This window comes from Aulonocara stuartgranti (genome assembly GCF_965226115.1).
Source record: "Aulonocara stuartgranti genome assembly, chromosome: 19".
Taxonomy (NCBI): domain Eukaryota; kingdom Metazoa; phylum Chordata; class Actinopteri; order Cichliformes; family Cichlidae; genus Aulonocara; species Aulonocara stuartgranti.
Genome location: NC_138955.1, coordinates 33413071 through 33437668, shown reverse-complemented (window position 1 = coordinate 33437668; position 24598 = coordinate 33413071). Strand labels below are relative to the sequence as shown.

Sequence of the window (24598 nt, the reverse complement as noted above, 5' to 3'; positions counted from 1 at the left end):
TACGATAGTTTTGGCTCAGAGGTTGGATCGTTTCTGCAAATGAAATGAACCCTTACTAATTATGTTCAAATTATGTGTGGTAACAATTCATAGTTGAAGTTAGAAATTTCCTTTTAGATTTAAATAGAATATAAAAACCAGGTTAACTTTCTAATGTTTGCCTATTTAACTTTATTTAGTCATGACTAACCAAGCTGCGGCTGCATCATGAGAAACGCCTGAAACGTCACAAAAATTTGATCTGCAAAATTCGGATTCCTCAATGAGAGCGAGTGTCTTCCTTCAGGTATGGAGGCAACAAAAACACGATGCAATAAGAAAACAGACCAAGATGAAGACGGGGGACCAGGGACTTCCTCCCAGTGAACATATTTGGAAGCAAAGTTCTTGCCTTACTGCTGGTAACAAACACTCAATAGTACAGATGTTTTGTTGCTGTTGTTTTTTTCTTGTTGTAAGTTTCTCTGCATGAATGATGTGCATGTAAACTCCCAAAACAACTCAGTAGCAATAAATGCAGTAGAACATTTAAAATGGCCAAGAACTTGGACATAGTTTTGATTTCTTCAAGACAAATAGAGACTTTAATTTTAAGTTCTTTCAAATCCCTTGGATGTTGTCAAATTAATATGCTTAATTGCAAAATGATTATTGTTAGTGATAGGTTTGTAGCTTGTACCTATCCGCTGGAACGTTGAAGACAATATAATTACACTGCAAAGCAAGACACAAGCAGGCTGGTTTACTCATGCATGAGGGAAATCTGGCTGGAGCCAAGTGTCGTCCCACCACCTAGCCTCCATCAGACTCTCAGCCAGGCTCCCCATAGCACTCCTTTTATTGTGGTTACATGAATATGCATAGGGTCATTAACATATGACATCTTACATAGGTATACATGTGAACAAAGAATACTGTGTGTGTGTGTGTGTGTGTGTGTGAGGTCCAGATGTGACCCTGTGAAGACTCCCCAAAGCTGGTGCCAGGAGTCTAGCGGTCCATCTGAACAAAAGGCTCTTATACTTAAACAGATATACGTGTGTTTGCTATACCATATATCAGCAAGAGAAGATACGGCCTTTCCTAGGAGGTGTGTGATCTATGCCGGAACACTCTGTAGAGGAGTGAACGCACTCCCCCTTCATGCTACACAGAGCTGTTACTTTAGGATGAAACATCCTTTCAATCCACCAATGATTATATACACTTCTAAGCATATATGAGTAAATATTTCTAAGCATAAATGACAATCAACAATACAAATCTAACAGTTAGATTGGGTAGTTAAATCGTAACCTTACATTGTACTTTGAAGGACTTGCCTTTAAGGGAAGTCGCAGCCCCAAAACTGACTGCCTGGTTTAGATACATGTAACCAATCAAAATGAGGATTAAGACAAAGAAACCCATCCCCCAAATCACTACAAATACCTTAACATATGCTGACTGTGTGTGTGTATAAATAGCTGCAGTGTGTGAGGCGAGCAGCTGATTGTCCTTGTTCATTAAGATTAAAGCAAGAACGCCTCAGAACAAAACGCTGCGTGTGTGTTTTACTGCGTCAGTAAAAGGTCTGTTGCATAACTAGAGGTGGATGCAGTCGTGCACACACACACGCACACATAGCTCCGTCTCTGTCAGAACACAGTCGTATGTGTGATGTTAGTGCTGTACTGTAGCAGCTTAAAGAGAACAACATGCTCGAGATGAAACGAGTCCTTTGCGCACACATACATGTGCTGTCAGCGCTGCGTCGGCTCTACCGTGAAACCACTGCCGACTGATTAGCTGCTCATAAATGTCACCTGTCATGTGGTGAGATCAATGAGGGAGCAAATACACAGTAACGTCAGGTTTATGTGTGGAGGCAGGAAAAATGGTGACACGTGTGAATGACTCTGACATTCACAGCTCGTTATACTACGCTGCTGTTCTGACAGCCTGCAGCTTCATCTGTGGACACTGGCTGCTTTTTCACTGTTTCTCCTTTGTTTAATGAAGCCACTTAATATTGACCCATGACTCATTCATAAAACAACTAAGAGTTGAACCAGTGTTGTGACTACATATAACAGACAACTTAGCAAAGAACCAGCTGGAAACAAAAACACATTTGTTCCCATTTCTTTATTAAGATCTATGAAAAGTGCCAAATCTAACACAGGTGGTGGGAATAAAGCTGTTTGCACGTACGAGGTAATTCCCACACGGTTATTAGCCTGGGTATCACCACGTGCAGCGTGTCCTTAAAGGGAACCCGGCTGTTAACACATGTTTGAGCTGAAATATGCTCTGTGCTTTCAATAACATATATGTGGTATTAAAATACACCAGATGTTTTCCTTTTAAGCACATTTTATATAAAACGATTCACCAGTAGGCCGCCATTGTTATTTACTTCTCAATGCACTCTGGGTAGTGACGTCAAACGGTTGCACTGCATCCAGTTCACAGTTAGCGGCGCACTGGAAATGGCTCCTGTTCAACCTTTCCAGTTTGAACCAGAACAATCCGAGAGAGAGGATGAAAATAGCCGACCAGCACTTAGTTTAGATGAAGATGAAAACAATTAAAACCATTTGACCCTAGAACAGAAGAAGCTTCTCAGAGGTGAAACGTCTTCACAAACGCTCTTCTTTCCAAGCTCTCAGGATGCCTCTGACATCTTCTGGGGAGCTTGCAGGAGTGCTCACAGACATATCAAGGTTCAAGGTTCAAGGTTCTTTATTTGTCACATGCATAGTTACACAAGTATAACACACAGTGAAATGTAGCCTGACACGCTCCTCGACATGTGCAAAAATTGGGGGGGGGGGGGGGTGTAGAGGAAGAACATTTTATATATATATATATATATACACATATAGTATATACACTGGGTGAATGTGCAGTAGTAGCAGCAAGCAGGTGAATTCTGTACATTAATATGAATAGACATCTGACTATTTTACAGGATAGACAATATAAACATATTTAAAATTAAAGGAATTGAAATGTACATTGTGCCTTGGTTTAGTGTCTGGAAGAGTCCTGTCTCAGTCAATTATAGATGATGTGAGAGGGCGGGTGTGTGTGTTTAGGGCACGGATGGCTTGGGGATAGAAGCTCCTCTTGAGTCTCTCTGTCCTTGCCCGGAAGATGCGGAACCTTCTACCAGATTGCAGAAGTTGGAACAGTTTGTTGCCAGGATGGGACGGGTCCTTCAGTATCTGCGCTGCTCTAGTCCGGCATCTCCTGGTGTAGGTGTCCTGAAGCGGGGGGAGAGCAATCCTGCAGCAGCGTTCTGCTGTACGGATCACTCTCTGGAGAGCTTTTTGGTCCTTCACACAGCTGTTCCCAAACCACGATGTCATGTTCTGTGTGAGGATGCTCTCCACAGCGCCTGTATAGAAAATCCTGAGTATCTTTGGAGAGACCCTGAACTTCCTCAGTTGTCGTAGGTGATACAGGCGCTGCCTAGCCTTTTTGGTCTGGACCTGAATGTGGGCAGCCCATGTCAGGTCTGAGGAGATGTGGACACCAAGATACTTGAAGGACTGCACCCTCTCCACTGGAGCTCCATTGATGATAATGGGCTTGTAGTCTCTGTGCTGACCCCTTCTGAAGTCCACCACCAGCTCCTTGGTCTTGCTGACGTTCAGCTGGAGGTGGTTGTCCTGGCACCACGATGCCAGATTCTTCACTTCATCCATGTAGGCCGCCTCATCGTTGTTGGAGATGGCACCCAACACCACTGTGTCGTCAGCAAACTTCACAATGGTGTTGGAGCCATGGGTGGCCACACAGTCTGAAGTGTAGAGGGAGTAGAGCAGTGGCGAGAGGACACATCCCTGAGGTGCTCCTGTGTTGATGGTGATGCTGTTGGAGAAGCACCTGCCCACCCTCACCACCTGAGTTCTGCCAGTGAGGAAGTCCAACACCCATATTCAACCTGTCATTGGCCCACGCTGTGGTACCGGCCTGCTTCAAATCCACCTCCATCGTCCCGATACCCAAAAACTCCAACCCATCTTGCCTCAATGATTACCGCCCAGTAGCACTCACCCCCATCATCACTAAGTGCTTAGAGCAGCTGGTCCTAGCACACTTCAAATCCTGTCTCCCCCCCACCCTGGACCCCCACCAATTCGCATACCGCCAGAACAGGAGCACAGAGGATGCAGTCTCCATCGCACTGCACTCTGTCCTCTCACACCTGGACAACAACAACACCTACACCAGAATGCTGTTTATAGACTTCAGTTCAGCATTCAATACAATCCACCCCTCACAGCTCATCAGGAAACTGACAGGCCTGGGTATCAGTTCCCTCATCTGCAAATGGTTACTGGACTTCCTGACCAACCGCCCCCAACATGTCCGGCTGGATAACCGCTGCTCATCTACCATCACAATGAACACCGGTGTACCACAAGGCTGTGTGATGAGCCCTTTCCTCTACTCCCTCTTCACCCACGACTGCAGACCTGCTGATGGTTCCAACACCATCATTAAGTTTGCAGATGACACCACGGTGATTGGCCTCATCAGTGACAACGATGAGGCCGCCTACAGGGAGGAGGTGGATCGTCTGGCTGAGTGGTGCGACACAAACAACCTGCTGCTTAACACCGAGAAGACCAAGGAGCTCATCGTGGACTACAGGAGGAATGCTGACCCACATCCACCCATCCACATTAAGGGGACGGCTGTGGAGCGTGTGAGCAGCTTCAAGTTCCTGGGAGTCCACATCTCCGAGGATCTCACCTGGACGACCAACTGCTCCAAGCTGGTCAAGAAGGCTCACCAGCGCCTCTTCTTCTTGAGGACTCTGAGGAAGAACCACCTGTCCTCAGACATCCTGGTGAACTTCTATCGTTGCACCATCGAGAGCATCCTGACCAACTGTATAACAGTCTGGTACGGAAACTGCTCTGCCTCGGACTGGAAGGCGTTGCAGAGGGTCGTGAAAACTGCCCAGCACATCGCCGGAGCACCACTTCCTGCCATAAAAGACATCTACAGGAAGCGGTGTCTGAAAAGGGCTGGGAAAATCATCAAAGACCCCAGTCACCCATCACATGGACTCTTCACCCTCCTGCCCTCTGGGAGGCGCTACAGGAGCCTCCGGACTAAGACCACCAGGTACCGGAACAGCTTCTTCCCCACAGCTGTCAGACTCCTGAACTCTGCCTCCTGACATCTGACCCACGTTAAACTCATGGACTGAACATACACACACCCACAATGGACAACTGTACCCTCAAACACACAATAATAACATGGACTGAACTGTAGAAATTATCCACACCCTCACTTATCTTAACTGCACTACTGTATAGCTCTGTGTAAATAATCTGGATGGATGCAAACTGCATTTCGTTGCCCTGTACCTGTGCATGTGCAATGACAATAAAGTTGAATTCTATTCTATTCTATTCTATCTTCTTAAAACCAACTCAAACCAAAGTGCTATTTGCTGGATTCACATCAGCAAAGAAACAGTTACAAAGCACTGGTTTACGCCTGACACCTGTATGAAGTCATTCTGGATACAAAGCCTTCTCAGATTGGATAAAGCTCGACCTGACGCTGCACAAGCTTGGGAAATCTTCTCATCCACCATCATCTGCTGGATGAGGCAATAACTGATTGTAACTCTGTGTACTGAGTATCACTTGTAGCAGAGTGGCTGCACTTGTTCTCCCCAGAGGGACACTCGTGAGAGGTTGAGTGGATAACTCCTGAGTCACCAGTGGAAACTTGTAAAGAGGAAGAGACATCCTTTGAATCCTGCTCACAGCCTGTTAGCAGAAAAGACTGCATGTGAAGTGGAGGTGCAAACGATACAGTAGCCAGTGAACAATCAGCACATTTTATGCAGCTAAAGATGGAAAGGACCGTGTATTACTGTTGTGGCCATTTTTGTTGAATGTTTATAAAATGCAATTTGTATTCATTTTTGTTTTTTCTTTGAAGGTGTAAGAATATTCTGACCTGGTTTTGTTATGTAAATTTGTAATTAATTTTATTGGAGAAGCTTTTGGAAAGTGATTGGTTTATTAGCTTATGGACCCTCCCATTAATCAAGAGATTAAGAGCACCCTGGATGGGTGTGGTAAAGAGGTTTTTTGTTTTCTGTTTGCCAAATGTCAGATGGGAAGATGGGAGGGTTAGAAAATGATTTTTTGACCACTTTTGAAGTTGTTAAAGCAAATTAAGTTAACTTTCGTTTAATTTTAAGTTTTAAGAAGTTATTTGGCTGATTTTTGTTTATAATTTTCCACGAAATAAACCACATATGATTTTTAAACAATGGAGTCAGAAGTGCGTTCTAAAACAAACCTCCCGTTGCCACCCACGGCCTTTTCTTGGACCTTTTTGGTGTTTGGAACGTAAAAGGCCGCGACATTTAAGTCAAAAAATCATTTTGACTCGCTTGGATGTCAACTTGGAAGATGGAAAAGCTTGCAAGATTGGACTTGGAAGACTGGATCTTCGCAGAATGGACTGAAAAAATAACGCAAAGTTCGTGAGTAAATGCGAAACTTTGTTTGGATCAACCGAGATGCTGAGCTGCAACATGAAACATTTGTATTAAACAATTATCTTTTGGACCTTGTGAAACGAATTTGCTGGTTAAAATGGAGGAACAAGAAAGAGAGCTTTTTAATTTAATTAAAAAACGCAGAGCGAAGCTTGGCGTTCTGACAAGAAAACGAAATGACATTAATGCTCTCATTGATGCTGGAGAATCAAAAGCCTCCATAGATGAACACATGAGAACATTTAATGATTATTTGGGGGAGTTTATGGACTTACAGACTTCAGTTCAAAAATTGCTGAACGATGATGAAAAAGAAACGGATCACAGCGATTGGTATGAACCTAAGCTGATCAGTTTTAAAGACTTTCTGCATGAAATCGACACTTGGATAAATGCAGACCCTGATCCACAAAAGGATGAAGTTGCAGCCTCTAATGTTGAATCAAAGGTAGCATCTCATGACAGTGACATTGCGCCGCATGATAGTGTCTCACAAGTAGCGCAAGAAGCGAGCGACATGATTTCTGAACGAGTTGCTAAACCTGTCAGCAAGGGCTCTAGTAAAGCGCCCAGTAATGTTACTGCAGCCTTAAGTTTAAGGAGTAAAAGCTCGCGTGCGGCAGAGCCTCGCATCCAGGGCTGAGGTTGAATCAGAAGGCGGGATTACAGCGCCTTCTGGAACATCTACTGAGTTCATACCTGCTGCTACAGCTCAAAAGGCTTCAAGAACAAAGAAAGCCCCTTTAGTTCATTCTCCTTTGCCAATGCCCCTAGAGACACATGCACCTGCTAAGGTCAAACCAGAAGGGGAAAGCCCAAGGCCAATCTCTTCACAGGTTGATGTTCACAGCAGTGCCCTAATAGAGATTATGACAAAGCAAAATGAAATTACTCAGATGCTTGTAAACCAACAGAGGTTGTCACTGCTTCCAGCTATAGACATTCCTGTTTTTGGTGGTGATCCTTTGCGTTTTAGATCCTTTCTTAAGGCTTTTGAACAAGGAATAGAGACTAAAACTGATAATATGCAGGATAGGCTTTATTATTTAGAACAGTTTACTACAGGACAGCCCAGAATTTTAGTGAGAAGTTGTATGCACATGAGTCCACAGACAGCTTATGTTGAGGCAAAAAGGCAGCTTGAGTGGAACTTTGGTAACAGAGCAAAGATAACGTCTGCATTTATAGACAAGGCTCTTAACTGGTCACTTTTAAAGTCTGATGATGCTTCAGCATTACGAGCTTACATATTCTTTCTAAGAAGCTGCTTCAACACAGTGGATGAAGCTGGGTTTCTTGATGAGCTGGAAAATTCAACCAATATGAGGATTCTTGTTTCAAAGTTGCCTTTTAGACTTCGTGATAAATGGGGACTAATAATCGTTGATATAACAGAAAAGTGCGATCGCAGAGCAGGATTTAAAGATCTTCTTGATTTTCTTGAAAAGCAAACAAAAGCTGCATTAGATCCTGTTTTTGGAGAAAGTCAAAACACAACAGAAAAGATGGCTTCAAAACCATCAAAGACACCGCTTAAAACTAAAAGCAGTAGCTTTGCTACTTCTGTAGCTGTAGTTTCAGAACAGATCAATGACAAACACAAACCGGAACGGACTCAGATAAGCCATGAAGATAAAGGGTTAGACCAAACTCGGTGCTTGTTTTGTGACCAAACTCATTTTTTGGACGTATGTGACTCATTCAAACTAAAAGCCAACAAAGAAAAGGTGACATTCCTTAAAAGTAAAGGTTTATGCTTTGGTTGCTTAAAGAGAGGCCACATGAGTAAAGCTTGGCAAGCAGCTAAAGCTGAATGTAAAGAATCATTAGTCTCAAATGCTCTTGTTTCTTTGAACTTTGATAGCCATACTGGGGCCGGGTCTAATGAATGTGCCTTGTCAGTTGTTCCAGTAAAAGTGAAGTTGGAAAATGGGACGAAGGTTGTGGAGACGTACGCCTTTCTTGATCCCGGCAGCTCTGCAGCTTTTTGCACTGAGGCGTTGATGATGCAGTTAAATGCATCTGGAAAAAAAGTGGAAATCATGTTAAAGACTATGGGTCAGGAAAGGCCAGTAAGTAGCTATAAACTTTTTGGTATGGAAGTAGCTGCTTTGAAACAGAATGAGTATTTGAGGTTGCCTGATGTGTACACTCAAGTTTATTCCTGTCACTAAAGAAAATATCCATGAAGAAGAAAACTTAAGAAAATGGCCTTACTTAAAGGATGTTGAGTTGACACCGATAAATGCTGGCATTGGGCTGCTTATTGGTGTAAATTCTCCCAAAGCGCTGGAACCTTGGAGAATCATTAACAGTGAGGGTAATGGACCCTATGCTGTGCTAACTCGTCTCGGTTGGGTTGTCAATGGGCCACTCAATCAGGGTAGTGAAAAGGATGAGCATGATGCTAGTTTTGTCCAGGTAAACCGCATTTCTATAAGTAGTTTAGAGGAAATGCTGGTTAAGCAGTATAATCAAGATTTTGTGGAGAGCCAGTGTAATGAGCGTGCAGAAATGTCTGTAGAAGATAAACAGTTCATGAACATAATGTCAGAGTCAGCTGTACTTAAGGATGGCCATTATTACTTGAAATTACCCTTTCGTAAACCTGAAGTAAGAATGCCAAACAACAAGCAGGTGGCTCAGCAGAGGGCGCAATATCTGCTAAAACGGTTTCAGAAGGACCAGTTATTCTTTAAAGAATACAAAGAATTCATGCACAATGTTAGTATGGACATTCAGAAATCATACCACAAGAACAGTTGAAGAATGAGGAAGGAAAGGTGTGGTATATACCTCATCATGGGGTCTACCACCCCCGCAAGAAAACACTGCGTGTTGTGTATGATTGTGCTTCAACATTTTCTGGAACATCACTGAACAAAGAGCTATTACAAGGCCCAGATCTGACTAGCACTTTATTAGGTGTGCTGATTCGCTTTCGGCAGGGTCCAATAGTGCTTATGACAGACATTAAAGGGATGTTTCATCAGGTCAGAGTAGCTGAGGAACACGTAAACTTTTTACGTTTTCTCTGGTGGCCCGATGTGACATCACAAAACAGCTGGTGGAACATAGAATGCTAGTCCACATTTTTGGTGCAGTATCCTCCCCCAGCTGTGCCACCTATGCACTACTAAAGACTGCTGATGACAACCAACATCTGTACCCAGAGGAGGTTATACATACAATCAGGCATAGTTTTTATGTAGATGACTGTCTTAAATCTACTCAGTCTGTTGAGCAGGCCATCTCACTTTATCAGCAGCTTACTGAAGTGTGTGCCAAGGGGGGATTTAAGCTCAATAAGTGGGTATGTAGTGATCGCTCTGTCCTCTGTCAGATCCCGGAGGAAAATAGAGCCACAGGTGTAAAGATGCTGGACCTTAGTCAGGATCAGCTACCCACAGAAAGAGCTCTCGGTGTGCAATGGGATATTGAACGTGATGTTTTCACATTCAGTATTGTGAACAAGAACAAACCACTTACAAGACGTGGTATTCTGTCCAATGTCAGCTCCATTTACGACCCTTTGGGTTTCTTAGCTCCAGTCATTCTGCCTGCAAAACAAATTCTGCAACATCTATGTAAACTGAGGTTTGGCTGGGATGAGACAATACCAGCAGAAATGGCACAAACTTGGCAAAAATGGGTTGAGGATTTAGTTCTTCTTAACAAGTTTAGTATTAGTAGATGTGTCACACCCAAAGGATTTGGGGAGATAGAAAGTGCACAGCTGCATCACTTTTGTGATGCCAGTGAAAGTGGGTATGGTGCTGTATCATATCTTAGGCTATCTAATAGCAAGCAGGAAGTGTGTGTTTCCTTTATTATTGGTAAAGCAAGGGTGGCGCCGTTAAAACAAGTCACCATCCCACGTCTTGAGCTGGCTGCTGCAGTTTTAGCTGTGCGCTTGGACAAAATGCTATCAGTTGAACTCAATCTTAATCTGAGTGAGTCAGTCTTTTGGTCTGACAGCACAACTGTGCTACAGTACATTGCAAACACAACCACACGGTTCAAAACGCATGTAGCTAATAGAGTTTCCACCATTCATGCTTTGACAAAAGTTGAGCAGTGGAGGTACATCAGTTCAAAGCTGAATCCAGCTGATGCAGCCTCTCGAGGAATGACAGTTGGCTGTTTCCTGAAATCTTCCACCTGGATCAATGGTCCAGAATTTCTCAGTAAACCTGTTGTTCACTGGCCTGTAGGCATGAATTGTGTATCTGTCCATTTGGAAGCTGACCCAGAAGTAAAAGTGTTGTGTGCAGCTGTGCTGAAAGAAGATGTGTGTCCCACTACTAAGCTGCTGTTGTACTTCTCCAGCTGGACAAAATTAAAAAGGTGTGTGGCATGGATCCTGAAAGTAAAAGAAAGACTTAAACTGCAAACAAGGAAAAGACAGAAGTTGCTGGGCACGCACTGTGGAAGTCAAATATGTGTTAAGCAAGATGATAAATGGAACACTCTGCTCAAAACTGAGGATTTGTCCAAGGCTGAGGAAGCTATAGTGAGCTTTGTGCAAAGAAAACATTTTGCTGATGAAATGACTGCCCTAAACTCTGGCACTGTAAGGAAGTCAAGTCATCTGTATAAGCTTGATCCTGTAGTTGCTAATGGTGTCTTGAGAGTGGGTGGAAGACTGAGTAAAGCGGATTTACCTGAGGAAACAAAACATCCTGCAATTTTGCCAAAAGAAAGTCATGTTTCAAAGCTTATTCTTCAGCATATTCACGAAAAGATTGGTCACAGAGGAAGAAATCACATGCTTTCAACCCTTCGCCGTCAATACTGGATCCCTCATGCTAATTCAGCAGCTAGAAAAATAATCAAAGATTGCATAGTGTGTCAAAGACAACGGCAAAAGCCAGGAACGACAGAAATGGAACAAGATTCGTAGGAACTTTTGCATTGGTGATGTTGTGCTTGTTGATGGAGCTGCACCAAGAAATTCTTGGCCCATTGGCCGCATCACTGAAACCATGGCCGATGCACACGGAGTAGTTCGCCGTGTTAGAGTTAAGACACGAACAAATGAGCTGGAGAGGCCAATCAACAAAATATGTCTCCTGGTGGAGGCCATCTAGAGGAAACAATGAATGTTTACCTCCAACTGAGCCAAGTTCTGGAACCTCTGGCTCTACATTTACACTGACACTCACTTTGCTCTACACTCCATTAAGCAACATACACCTTTTTTGAATACACACAAAGCAAACACATGAACAACAGAGACTTGAAATCATAGAACATTGACCTTTCCTTTTGTTTGGTTTTTAAGAAGACTCATACGGATGGACTACTGAAGAAAATTATTGGTATTGCATTTTGTGATGGCCACTTAGACAGATATAATTCATGTTACACAGGAATTAGGGGCCGGAATGTTGTGGCCATTTTTGTTGAATGTTTATAAAATGCAATTTGTATTCATTTTTGTTTTTTCTTTGAAGGTGTAAGAATATTCTGACCTGGTTTTGTTATGTAAATTTGTAATTAATTTTATTGGAGAAGCTTTTGGAAAGTGATTGGTTTATTAGCTTATGGACCCTCCCATTAATCAAGAGATTAAGAGCACCCTGGATGGGTGTGGCAAAGAGGTTTTTTGTTTTCTGTTTGCCAAATGTCAGATGGGAAGATGGGAGGGTTAGAAAATGATTTTTTGACCACTTTTGAAGTTGTTAAAGCAAATTAAGTTAACTTTCATTTAATTTAAGTTTTAAGAAGTTATTTGGCTGATTTTTGTTTATAATTTTCCACGAAATAAACCACATATGATTTTTAAACAATGGAGTCAGAAGTGCGTTCTAAAACAAACCTCCCGTTGCCACCCACGGCCTTTTCTTGGACCTTTTTGGTGTTTGGAACGTAAAAGGCCGCGACAATTACAGTTCAGCACGTTTACAGGTGAAGTTTAGTCTTTTAGCCTCAGCATGATGCTGTTGCCGCTACAGCTGCTGCCAGGTGACACTTGCTGAGGGGGGTTTGGTCAAATTTCACCCAGGGTGACACAGCTAACGTTAGCAAGCGCTACCCCTGCTAGCTACTTATTCTGTGCGGCTGAGACATAATATTAGCGATGCACAGTCAACTACCAGGAATTCACAGTTATTAACAAGGAAGCTATCACACCTGATGATGTGATCCACTCACAGGGAACTGGTACTGCATCATTGTACTGTCTCAGCAGCTGTACGTAGCACACAGCCATACAAACTCAGTCAAACACAGTGAAAAGGATCACAGGTCAAAAGGAGCCGCTCACTGTGGGATCATGGCTCATGGGATGAGTAGTTCTTTCTAATTAAAACTAATTATGCACACAATCCACTGATGCAGCAGTGCTTTTTTCATTTATGTCCAGATCAAATGTTTATGGTCATGATGCACCTCCTCTTGCTGCTTGGCCTGGCTCACTCTTCCACACTGAGTCTATGAGGATTTCCTGAAACGGAGAAAATAACTTCAGGAACTGAAGCCCTTAAAAAAGCGGACGTCCACTGCGATGCGGTATAGAGAGGGAGATGTCAGCTGCAGCACTGACGAGCAGTGAGTGTGTCTGCCGATGAGTGTGGCGCACAATCACCATCACGGTGCCAATGACAACACCTGACACGTTTCACTGCTTTTCTCTTGAACTGAATATTTGGGTGTTTTTCGTGACGGTAGTCATGTTCACGGAGGGAGGAACAGCGCACACATACACCCACTGAGATGACTCATGAAGCTGAATAAACGCCACTGGACAGAGGGAGGAAATGCACAAGAGAAAACATACTGTTCTCAAAGGAGCACGTCAGTGTTCCACAAACACAAAGTTGTGTCTTTTGACAAGACCTTGTTTCTCCGGCATCTTTCTATATTTAACTAAATCAAACCAGCAAACACAGAACAAAACAAGTGCCACAGCAAAACACAGAAGAAGCCACTCCTCTCAAACCAGCAAATTTCAAATCAAAGGTCCTCTTTGTTTAAACCATGTAAGGAAAAGGTCCCTGCACAAACTGGGCTACTGCTCTGCTGGGTCAGGGAGTGCAGAGTTTGAACCCTCCTCTGGCATCAGCACCTGAACGTGTTCATGGGTTTCTAATGTACAGGTGGCTACAGGTACAGTCCCATGGCTCAGTGATGGTTCATGTTTGACTTTTCTTCAAAGGTAAAATGGGACGATCTCCGGCAGGATGCGTCATCCAAACTTTGAAACGTGCTGATGAAGTTGAGAACAATTCGTCACGACACTGCAGGACAGGACGACACACAGCGAGGAGGAGCTGAAACACTCAGAGTCTCTCTGCACAGATAAATGCTGCTCTGCTGATGTGTCGGGCCGACTCTGCAGCAGCCCGTGCAATCTAAACATGGCAGCGCTGTTCTTTTACTGTCAGAGGCACACAGACTTCAGACATCAGAGCTGAAACCAGTTCCCAGTGAGACCAGTGTGCTCACATGAGACTGTGATAGAAATAAATCCCAGTCAACCCAGTCCACGCCACTTTGGACCAGTCACTTAGGCTCATTCTGTCACAGTGTGAGGGGAGGGCCATGTCAGCTGTTCACCAGCCAGCTCTTTATGCATGAACAGAAATCTGACTGTTGCAGGTCATTGCTTTAAATTCGGGTGTGACAAAGAGAGCTGCGGATGTTTCCACAGACAGACAAAGACTCGTTTTTCAAGATGTTTCGAGGATCAAACGTTCAGGCTCTACCTACCTCTGACCAGGATGGTGGTGGTTTTTTTGGCGGGATTCCCAACGTTGTTGGACCCCACACAGCTGTAGACACCACCGTCGTCAATAGCAACAGCAGGAACGGTCAGCGTGCCCCCTTTGACCACGCTCCGTCTGGGGAGCTGCTGCCCATCGGGTCTCATCCATTTTAAACTGGGATGAGGGTCTCCGCCCGATGCCACACAGACCAAAGTGATCGTCTCGCCGGCGTTCACCACCAGGGGGTCGTCCAGGAGGAGCTTGACAGATGGAGGAGCTGCAGGAGGAGATGGAAGGGTTGGAAATGAGGAGGAAGTCAAAGTCAGCAAGAAACCTTCCACAAAGTCAAAACGTTTCAATCGAGTTACAAATGTGAAGAATCCCAAAAACTACATGATTTTCAATCAGGTCACAATTTCCTAACATGTCAACAAAGGAAGCAACTATTTTACTTCAGAATTCAAACAATTATTTTACTCACTTATGTTCTGTGTTTTAACTCTGAACATTCCCCACAGCTTCTGCATTTGATTTTTAGCAAACAAATATGTGTATTCATGTAATTTGACCCAAAGAACAACAGTATCAGGACAACACAGGATAAGAAATGAAAACATGGTTTTAAAGGTGAAGAAGGCTGAAGTCTAAGTATCAGATTAGATCGTTTGCATCACTGTAAATACCAACGATGCTGCTTTCCTGTCGTCCCACACTAAACAACACAGCAACGTTTTCATCACAGCTAAGTGTTAAACTGATGCCATCAATATTAATGCTGCAAGTCTCTTATCACATGGCTAAGACAGTAATGATAGCGCTGCTGTCATCAGTGTGTAACAGCTGTGTGTAAATGTGATGCACACAGTGTTGCTTCCTGACGACCTGTGGCAGCAGGCTGTGGATCCCCTCTCAGCTGTGACTGTCACGACTCTTTCACTGAGTCTGAAAACTGGTCGTGATTGTTGTTTGCATTGTTGCAGTGTCATTCCCACCTCTGGTATAGAAACTTCTGACCTTCCTGAGCATCACACTGAAGCTTTACTGTCCTTCTCTCATATCCATCTTATTCAGCTCTGTCTGTAACACCACCAGACTGAAACGACTGTGACACCCTCACAACCACCCACAGAGAGGCTCACTCATGTAAGTTACACACTCTCTATAATAACAAGTTGTAACAGGATGTCTCCACAATCAATGATTCAGTTACCCATAATGCACTGGTCTGTGAGACATGGATAACAGCAGCTTTTAACTCTTTTTCTTCTAAAAACGTGTGAAAGGAGATTTGTATAAAATGCAGCTTTTTTCAGGCCGGGCTGGCCACTTCACAGGCACGTGGCTGTCATTTTTACATGTTTTTATACTTTGAAAGCTTTTAAATATCTTCTCATGCTTCAATAATCCATAGTGATGGAGCCCCCAGCTGCTGAAACACAGCAGAAAAGCTTTTATTGTAAAAGAAAGGCAGCATCTGTCAGGGCTCTGTGTGCGGGCAGGCAGAGAGGAGGATCCAAATGCAGGACTCAGAAAACGGAATGCAACTCAAAAACCTCAGCTTTATTGCTGGCCAGAAAACAAAACATGAAGTGAGGACTGAACACCGAAACCAAAAACACACAGGCATAATCTGAGGGTGAACAGACGTTAACGACGCGACACTGACATAAAGACACACTGGGTTTAAATACACTGAGGGAGTCATCAAGGAATTAGAGACAGAAGGGGGGGACAGCTGGGAGAAATAAGACCTAACGAGACAGGGAGAGCGAAGCCGGAATACTGACATCAGACAGGAACAAGAACCTTCAAAGTAAAACAGGAAACAAAACACACTTTACTAAGACACAGACTAGACAGAGACAGACTAGACGCTGACCAAAGTCTACTAAATAATAATCATAATCACAACAGTATCAGATCATAATATAAAAAAAACACCAAGATAACAGAAACACCAAGTACCAGAGAAACATAAAGGAAAATCCATGATGCAAAAGTACCAAAACATAATGAACTCAAAATACTGGGTCCAACGGACCCAGAACCGTGACAGCAACTCCCTCCACCAGCTGCACAGCACAAGCTGCAGAAAAGCAGCTAAATGCAGAAATAATAACGAGGGAGGTAAAAATAGCTGAGTCGACCTCTGTTAAGCTGACATCATGTAAATCCCATCGAGCCATGGGGCGGTGGGATCTACTGTACCGGTCAAGAGCGGCAGCCTGAGCGAGCAGAGGAAAACCTTTCATGAAGAACGTGCATGTGACTGCACGCACACAGATTACAGGTACACAACTAGGTTTAAAAAGAGAAGAAGAGATCTGCGACGGCGCCTCACACAGCTGCATTTCTACCATCACGGCGTGCACGCACAGGCGCAGTCGCACACACTCACAACGAAACATGCAGAAAAGCAACGCCAGGCTGTAAAAATGTGAGTACTCTCATACGTCAAGCAGCAGATCGAGCCGCTACATCCAAGTGGCGCCCTCCAGGACAGAGACTACAGCTGACGGCGTGAGGCTGGCCCCAACGGCTCATTTCCTGGAGACACGTTTGAAGCTCAGTGCACAGCTAAACCAAAAGCTCCATTTTTATTAGTCTAAAAGGTTAATGGTACTGTCTGTGTTTAACTGCTGCAGAGTTCAGTGCACTTTTATTTACACAGCACCAGGTCACAACAACAAGAGCTTCACGTTGTAAGGTTCAACAGACACGACAAAGAAAACAGAGAACACCCAACAATCACATGACCCACTATGAGCAGCACTTTGGTGACAGTGGGAAGGAAAAACTCCCTTTGAACAGGAAGAAACCTCCAGCAGAACCAGGCTCAGGGAGGGGCGGGGCCATCTGCCACGACTCAGGGGACCAAGCATTAAAACTAACTTTATATAATGAAGTCTTTAACCCTTTAAAGCCGGTCAGAGCGGGCACGCTCCGTTTTGCGTAACTATTCTAAAATCTCGGTAGCACTGCAACCACGTGAGCTAGCGCAATAATTTTTTTTGCATATGAAACCGGTGGAGTTGTACTTACATCTGATGCCATCAGCTTGTCCTCGGTCACAGTTTCCTTCCACATAAAAACTGCATAAAAAGCACTTGCAGCAACAAAAACATAATATTCCAGCAACACACTTTGCCGATCCAATCAGCTGTTTGTAACACTTCCTACGTCCATCAGCGCGAACTATCGCATGTCCTCCATGACCTGCCCGAAACTGGAAGTGACGTCATTTTGCGGAAATGTAGTTTTTTACCATCAGGGCCTCATGAGCCTATACTGGTGTTTTTAAAAGTTATGTTTGACTTCATGACTTCCTGTGTCGTTTCTGGGATGCTGAGGACTCATATTGCACTGCTGGAAATAGTTTATTTTGATGCACATGCTGCTTTTTTTTTTGCAAATTTGCACTATAATATTTATTTTCGTTTTTCCAGCGGTGTATAAAAATTGGTGTATTTCAAAAATAAAACTATGAAGACACTTAAAATAAATTTCCTGTGGTGGGAAACTATTTTGTGCAACTTTTTTGCATTTACAGTTTTGAGGGATAAGCCTCTTAAATTTCTCTAACTAGAAATATATGTTAAAAAAGCAAAAACGATTTTACATTTTTTTGTAGTTTATTGCACTTTTTTGCAATTTATGTAATTACTATGCACCTAATGCAGACATATTGTTAAAATCTGGGCTCTAATGGTTGCATTGATGTATAGCAACTTGAAATGCTCCCAAAAATGGCTCCACAGCATGTAAAAATATACATGCTGTGGAGTACTTGGTTCTATGGTAGGTCTTAAAGGGTTAAAAACAACATGAATGTGCTACTGATAAAAGCACGGCTGATCTCTGTACTGTGGGTGAAGCTCTGTGGGTTTCTGTGTACCTGTCCTGTTGCTCAGAGTGAAGTGGGCGCTCTTGTCTTCGATGCCACAGACGTTCCTGACGGAGGAGAAGCAGGTGTAGTCGGCGTAATCCTGCGGCCGCAGATTCTTCAGCTTCAGAATCTTTGTCTCTCCCTGAAACACAGACGCACATCACTGGACCTGTTTCAGCTCTTACAGGTGTGTGCCACGCGTCTAACACCTGCGGTCAGCGATCAGCTCCGAACACCGTGGGGTTTCCTCTCTGATTCTCTTTTCACTACCATCTTATGTTTGCTCTGATTCGTCTAATACTCAAACTAAACCTTTCAATAACAAATGAACAGTGAAATACACGCATGTCCTCCACAAACAGCACTGAGGTGATTAACGGGACATCTTGCTCATCCAGGGAACAACAGCTGCTGTTGTGTTTCTCTCACAGATGTGCACGCAGCAGTACAAATAATTGGAGATGTCTCTGTGCTCGTGACGTGTAACTATAATTACAGTAAACTGACAGACAGCAAATTCATCCTTCTTCCTCCTGCTTCTCGCGCTCCTCCTCCTCCCGTCTCCACCTCACTGCCAAATCTCTCTTATCTCCACTGGCAGCCTCCACGCTGCCTTCCGCCTCACGGACAGATGAGATGAGATTAGATGACATTTAAATGGGATGTTTGTGCAAAGATGGCAGCCAACTCTTTGGCTGTGGAGGAAGAGGAGGAGGAGATAAGCTTCTCATTACAGCACATGAGAAGCGAGGGGGGAGGGGTTAACCGGTCGGTGAGCTCTGGGCTGAAGGCATTACAGTCGACAGCGTTCAAATCTGCCGTGAATGTTATCTCCGCTGCGGTATTACACGGCCCACTAACTAGCTGCCTGATTGGCTGGCTTCCCTTTGCTCCAAATTAAATCCAAACCTCGGCCAAAGGGAAAAAAGGCAAATCTGGACTCTCCATCTGCAGAGGTTTTAATCCTCAGGAGGACGAGGATGAGGCTTAAACTATGACTTTCCCAACTGTTAAACACAGAACATTTGGATTCAGAACTGGAATCACAAACTGGTTTATCTGCCAAGATTTTTGTTTTCATAGCAAGTTTTAAGGGTTTTTTCCATCAAGCCAATAAACACATATTTGTTCACCAGGCTGTAGAAATCAGCGGTGCTTTGCACGTCACTGCGAGGCTAAAAACATCCAACTTTCAGCTATTTTTGGCCACAGCCGAGGACTGAGTGAGAAAAAGGAAACCAGGCTGGAACTAAAAAGACTTTCACTGATGAAGCTCTGTGGAAGGGGAGCAAACACAAAATGAGGAAGAATAATTTGCTGGAGTCTGTGTCACAGTTAAATGACTGAATCTCTCTGTGGAGACGCATTTATAGCTCAGTTCACTTCCTTCTAAACACATTAGTTGCTGCAGATTATTAAGACAAAAAGAAAGTTTAGTAAAGTCTGCGTCTGTCCAACACGCGAGGGCTGATGTGTAATTTGGACACAACAGGAATCATGGCAGCGTTAAACTAAACGCTTTGTTAGTGTTTCTCCCATCCTGCTGATCATAAGCAGACGTCTGTAAGCTCATCAAAAGGTAAACTTGTGAAAAGGATTACGTTAAACGACTGTTAGAGACTCAAAGACAAACTGATCATTTGTATTGAACACACTGATTAATCACTCAGTGAATCTGCATTCAGGTGTTCAGGGAGATGAGCTGAGATCAGAGGTGTGTGCTGTCACTGAGGGTGGTGCGAACCACGTCGCAGGAACACAGCGAGGCATGAGATCAGAATAATTCCTATTCAAATGCAGTCATTTCAGGACGTTTGACACTCTGCAACAACAACACCTGCAAACATCTGCTGCCTAAGATTTAGCTGTAAATATCCTGAATAAGCATGAAGTTAACACGACGACAACATCAAGGACGCAAGTTTCCCTGTCTCAGAGCTCTGTACAACACCGTGTCCTAAAACATCTGGGACAATACTGTGACTTTTTCTGCTAGGTGTGCTAGCCCTGTGTGCAGAAACAGCTGTGGAGCACCATTGTTGGAGGCTACTTTCTGACTTCGGGCAGGACGGACGATGCCGAGCTGTAAAACCTGACCTGTACCTGTTCAAACCGAGCTTTGCTTTTGTGCTCTAACGTCTCTTTTTAATGAACTCTTGTGCTTCTCCCACAGACCTGATGCTGCTAACAGCGACAGCTTCATGTCATGAACTAAAACGCTTCATTGAAGATGAGATGAAAATGTGTCTCTCACCTGTGTGAAGAACGGCTCGTAGATCTCCACCCCAGAGTCTGAGCCCTGCGACAGCACCTCCCTGCCTCTCCTCCAGGTGTAGTGGACAGGAGGGTTGGAGTTTGCTACGCAGCGCAGGAAGACTGTCCGCTCAAAGTAGAACTGCTCCTTTGCTTCACCCACACTCTGATGTATCGTTATCACTGGGTCATCCAGGTCTGAGAGAGGTGGAGGAATCAGAGGGAGAGGGGGACGAATCATAGGGAGAGGTGGAGGAGAGGGGGAGGAATCATAGTGAGAGGGGGAGGAGAGGGGGAGGAATCATAGTGAGAGTAGGAGGGGTGGAGGAATCATAGGGAGAGGGGGAGGAATCATAGTGAGAGGAGGAGGAATCAGAGGGAGAGGAGGAGGGGTGGAGGAATCATAGTGAGAGGAGGAGGGGTGGAGGAATCATAGGGAGAGGAGAAGGAGGGGTGGAGGAATCATAGTGAGAGGGGGAGGAGAGGGGGAGGAATCATAGTGAGAGTAGGAGGGGTGGAGGAATCATAGTGAGAGGAGGAGGAATCAGAGGGAGAGGAGGAGGAGGGGTGGAGGAATCATAGTGAGAGGAGGAGGGGTGGAGGAATCATAGGGAGAGGAGAAGGAGGGGTGGAGGAATCATAGGGAGAGGGGGAGGAATCATAGTGAGAGGAGGAGGAATCAGAGGGAGAGGGGGAGGAATCATAGAGAGAAGGAGGAGGGGTGGAGGAATCATAGGGAGAGGGGGAGGAATCAGAGGGAGAGGAGGAGGAGGGGTGGAGGAATCAGAGGGAGAGGTGGAGGAGGGGTCGAGGAATCAGAGGGAGAGAAGGAGGAGGGGTGGAGGAATCATAGGGAGAGGGGGAGGAATCAGAGGGAGAGGAGGAGGAGGGGTGGAGGAATCAGAGGGAGAGGAGAAGGAGGGGTGGAGGAATCATAGGGAGAGGGGGAGGAATCATAGGGAGAGGGGGAGGAGGGGTGGAGGAATCAGAGGGAGAGGTGGAGGAGGGGTCGAGGAATCAGAGGGAGAGGAGGAGGAGGGGTGGAGGAATCATAGGGAGAGGGGGAGGAATCATAGGGAGAGGGGGAGGAATCAGAGGGAGAGGAGGAGGAGGGGTGGAGGAATCATAGGGAGAGGTGGAGGAGAGGGGGAGGAATCAGAGGGAGAGGAGGAGGAGGGGTGGAGGAATCATAGGGAGAGGTGGAGGAGAGGGGGAGGAATCATAGGGAGAGGAGGAGGGGTGGAGGAATCATAGGGAGAGGTGGAGGAATCATAGGGAGAGGAGGAGGGGTGGAGGAATCATAGGGAGAGGTGGAGGAATCATAGGGAGAGGAGGAGGGGTGGAGGAATCATAGGGAGAGGGGGAGGAATCAGAGGGAGAGGTGGAGGAATCATAGGGAGAGGGGGAGGAATCAGAGGGAGAGGGGGAGGAATCAGAGGGAGAGGAGGAGGAATCATAGGGAGAGGGGGAGGAATCAGAGGGAGAGGGGGAGGAATCAGAGGGAGAGGAGGAGGAGGGGTGGAGGAATTATAGGGAGAGGGGGAGGAATCATAGGGAGAGGGGGAGGAATCAGAGGGAGAGGAGGAGGAGGGGTGGAGGAATCATAGTGAGAGGAGGAGGGGTGGAGGAATCATAGGGAGAGGAGGAGGAATCATAGTGAGAGGAGGAGGAATCAGAGGGAGAGGAGGAGGAGGGGTGGAGGAATCAGAGGGAGAGGGGGAGGAATCATAGAGAGAAGGAGGAGGGGTGGAGGAATCAGAGGGAGAGGGGGAGGAATCAGAGGGAGAGGAGGAGGAGGGGTGGAGGAATCAGAGGGAGAGAAGAAGGAGGGGTGGAGGAATCATAGGGAGAGGTGGAGGAGAGGGGGAGGAATCATAGGGAGAGGAGGAGGGGTGGAGGAATCATAGGGAGAGGTGGAGGAATCATAGGGAGAGGGGGAGGAATCAGAGGGAGAGGTGGAGGAATCATAGGGAGAGGGGGAGGAATCAGAGGGAGAGGGGGAGGAATCAGAGGGAGAGGAGGAGGAGGGGTGGAGGAATTATAGGGAGAGGGGGAGGAATCATAGGGAGAGGGGGAGGAATCAGAGGGAGAGGAGGAGGAGGGGTGGAGGAATTATAGGGAGAGGGGGAGGAATCATAGGGAGAGGGGGAGGAATCAGAGGGAGAGGAGGAGGAGGGGTGGAGGAATCATAGGGAGAGGTGGAGGAGAGGGGGAGGAATCATAGGGAGAGGAGAAGGAGGGGTGGAGGAATCATGGGGAGAGGTGGAGGAGAGGGGGAGGAATCATAGGGAGAGGTGGAGGAGGGGGGAGGAGTCATAGGGAGAGGAGAAGGAGGGGTGGAGGAATCATGGGGAGAGGTGGAGGAGAGGGGGAGGAATCATAGGGAGAGGTGGAGGAGGGAGGAGGAGTCATAGGGAGAGGAGGAGGAGGGGGAGGAGTCATAGGGACAGGAGGAGGAGGGGTGGAGGAATCAGAGGGAGAGGGGGAGGAATCATAGGGAGAGGGGGAGGAGGGGTGGAGGAATCAGAGGGAGAGGTGGAGGAGGGGTGGAGGAATCAGAGGGAGAGGAGGAGGGGGGTGGAGGAATCAGAGGGAGAGGAGGAGGAGGGGTGGAGGAATCATAGGGAGAGGGGGAAGAATCATAGGGAGAGGGGGAGGAATCAGAGGGAGAGGAGGAGGAGGGGTGGAGGAATCATAGGGAGAGGGGGAGGAATCAGAGGGAGAGGAGGAGGAGGGGTGGAGGAATCATAGGGAGAGGAGGAGGAATCATAGGGAGAGGGGGAGGAGGGGTGGAGGAATCAGAGGGAGAGGTGGAGGAGGGGTGGAGGAATCAGAGGGAGAGGAGGAGGGGGGTGGAGGAATCAGAGGGAGAGGAGGAGGAGGGGTGGAGGAATCATAGGGAGAGGGGGAAGAATCATAGGGAGAGGGGGAGGAATCAGAGGGAGAGGAGGAGGAGGGGTGGAGGAATCATAGGGAGAGGGGGAGGAATCAGAGGGAGAGGAGGAGGAGGGGTGGAGGAATCAGAGGGAGAGGAGGAGGAGGGGTGGAGGAATCATAGGGAGAGGGGGAGGAATCATAGGGAGAGGAGAAGGAGGGGTGGAGGAATCATAGGGAGGGGTGGAGGAGAGGGGGGAGGAATCATAGGGAGAGGATGAGGAGGGGTGGAGGAATCATAGGGAGAGGGGGAGGAATCATGGGGAGAGGGGGAGGAGGGGGAGGAATCATAGGGAGAGAGGAAGGAGGGGTGGAGGAATCATAGGGAGAGGGGGAGGAATCATAGGGAGAGAGGAAGGAGGGGTGGAGGAATCATAGGGAGAGGGGGAGGAATCATGGGGAGAGGGGGAGGAGGGGGAGGAGTCATAGGGAGAGGAGAAGGAGGGGGAGGAGTCATATGTTATTATGATTATTAGAATGTTAAAGAAGAAGATTACAATGGAAACATCCAGCAGCCGGGTGGGTGGAGTTATCTCTCTGATGAAGCAGCTGCTCTGCACACTGAGCGGCTCACTGACAGCATCTGCAGCTCAGTGATGGTGGACACGTCTAATCTCCTCGTGTTCTCCGCACCAGGAGAAGCTTCCAGCCTCAGCAGGCGTCAGCTCGCTGTCCCTTTAAGCATCTCAAACAGAGTGCAGTGGGCACCTGAGTACAGCATGAGCCATCAGAGCCAGAAGGCCACTTCACTTCAGCCCTTTACTGCACACTGGATGTGTTTACTTAGTGGATATATGCAGCCCTGCACAGGCAGTTTGTTTCCTCCTGTGGAGTCTGAATTTACACCTCCTTCTATTTTCCAAACAGCGGGTCAGTTTTCCTGTGGTTTGGGTAATTACTGCAGAGCCCAGGGCTTTTAAAGTGTGTGGAAACACAGCGAGCTCCCCGATCAGCTGACTGCAGCTGGCCAATTGTGATCCACGGTCATAATGAGTGTGGTTATGAAGTTGCCACGGGCAGAAGGGCTAATGGTTACTAATCCACTTCACACAGAGCAACGTCCAACTCTAAAAAGCAGCCAGTGCAGTTACTCACAGGCCCAAACAATCTGCTGCCACAACATGCTACTCCCACAGCTCAGCCTGCGCAGTGAGGCTGTGCTGGCTGCAGGGTAAGGCGCAGTGAAGGAAACCATTCATCTCTTGCTGCAGTTACCTTTGTGTAAAAGCTTCTGTGCCTCACAGGCAGCACTCAGCTGCGATGCGTCGAGGTACCTCCCTGCAATCCCAG

At 46.1% G+C, this 24598-nt stretch overlaps 1 protein-coding gene across 5 annotated transcripts in view; it reads right to left on the bottom strand.

Moving 5' to 3' along the window:
* LOC309695220 (MAM domain-containing glycosylphosphatidylinositol anchor protein 2-like) overlaps positions 1–24598 on the bottom strand; it is a 161485-nt gene that overhangs the window by 71185 nt on the left and 65702 nt on the right. For all 5 annotated transcript variants that reach the window (XM_082515733.1, XM_082515730.1, XM_082515731.1 and 2 more), the window contains 3 exons: positions 20376–20572; positions 18131–18263; positions 14240–14512 (listed from right to left, as the gene is read on the bottom strand). In XM_082515733.1, the coding sequence (XP_082371859.1) occupies positions 14240–14512; positions 18131–18263; positions 20376–20572 (603 nt within the window). The remainder of the gene's footprint in view (positions 1–14239; positions 14513–18130; positions 18264–20375; positions 20573–24598) is intronic.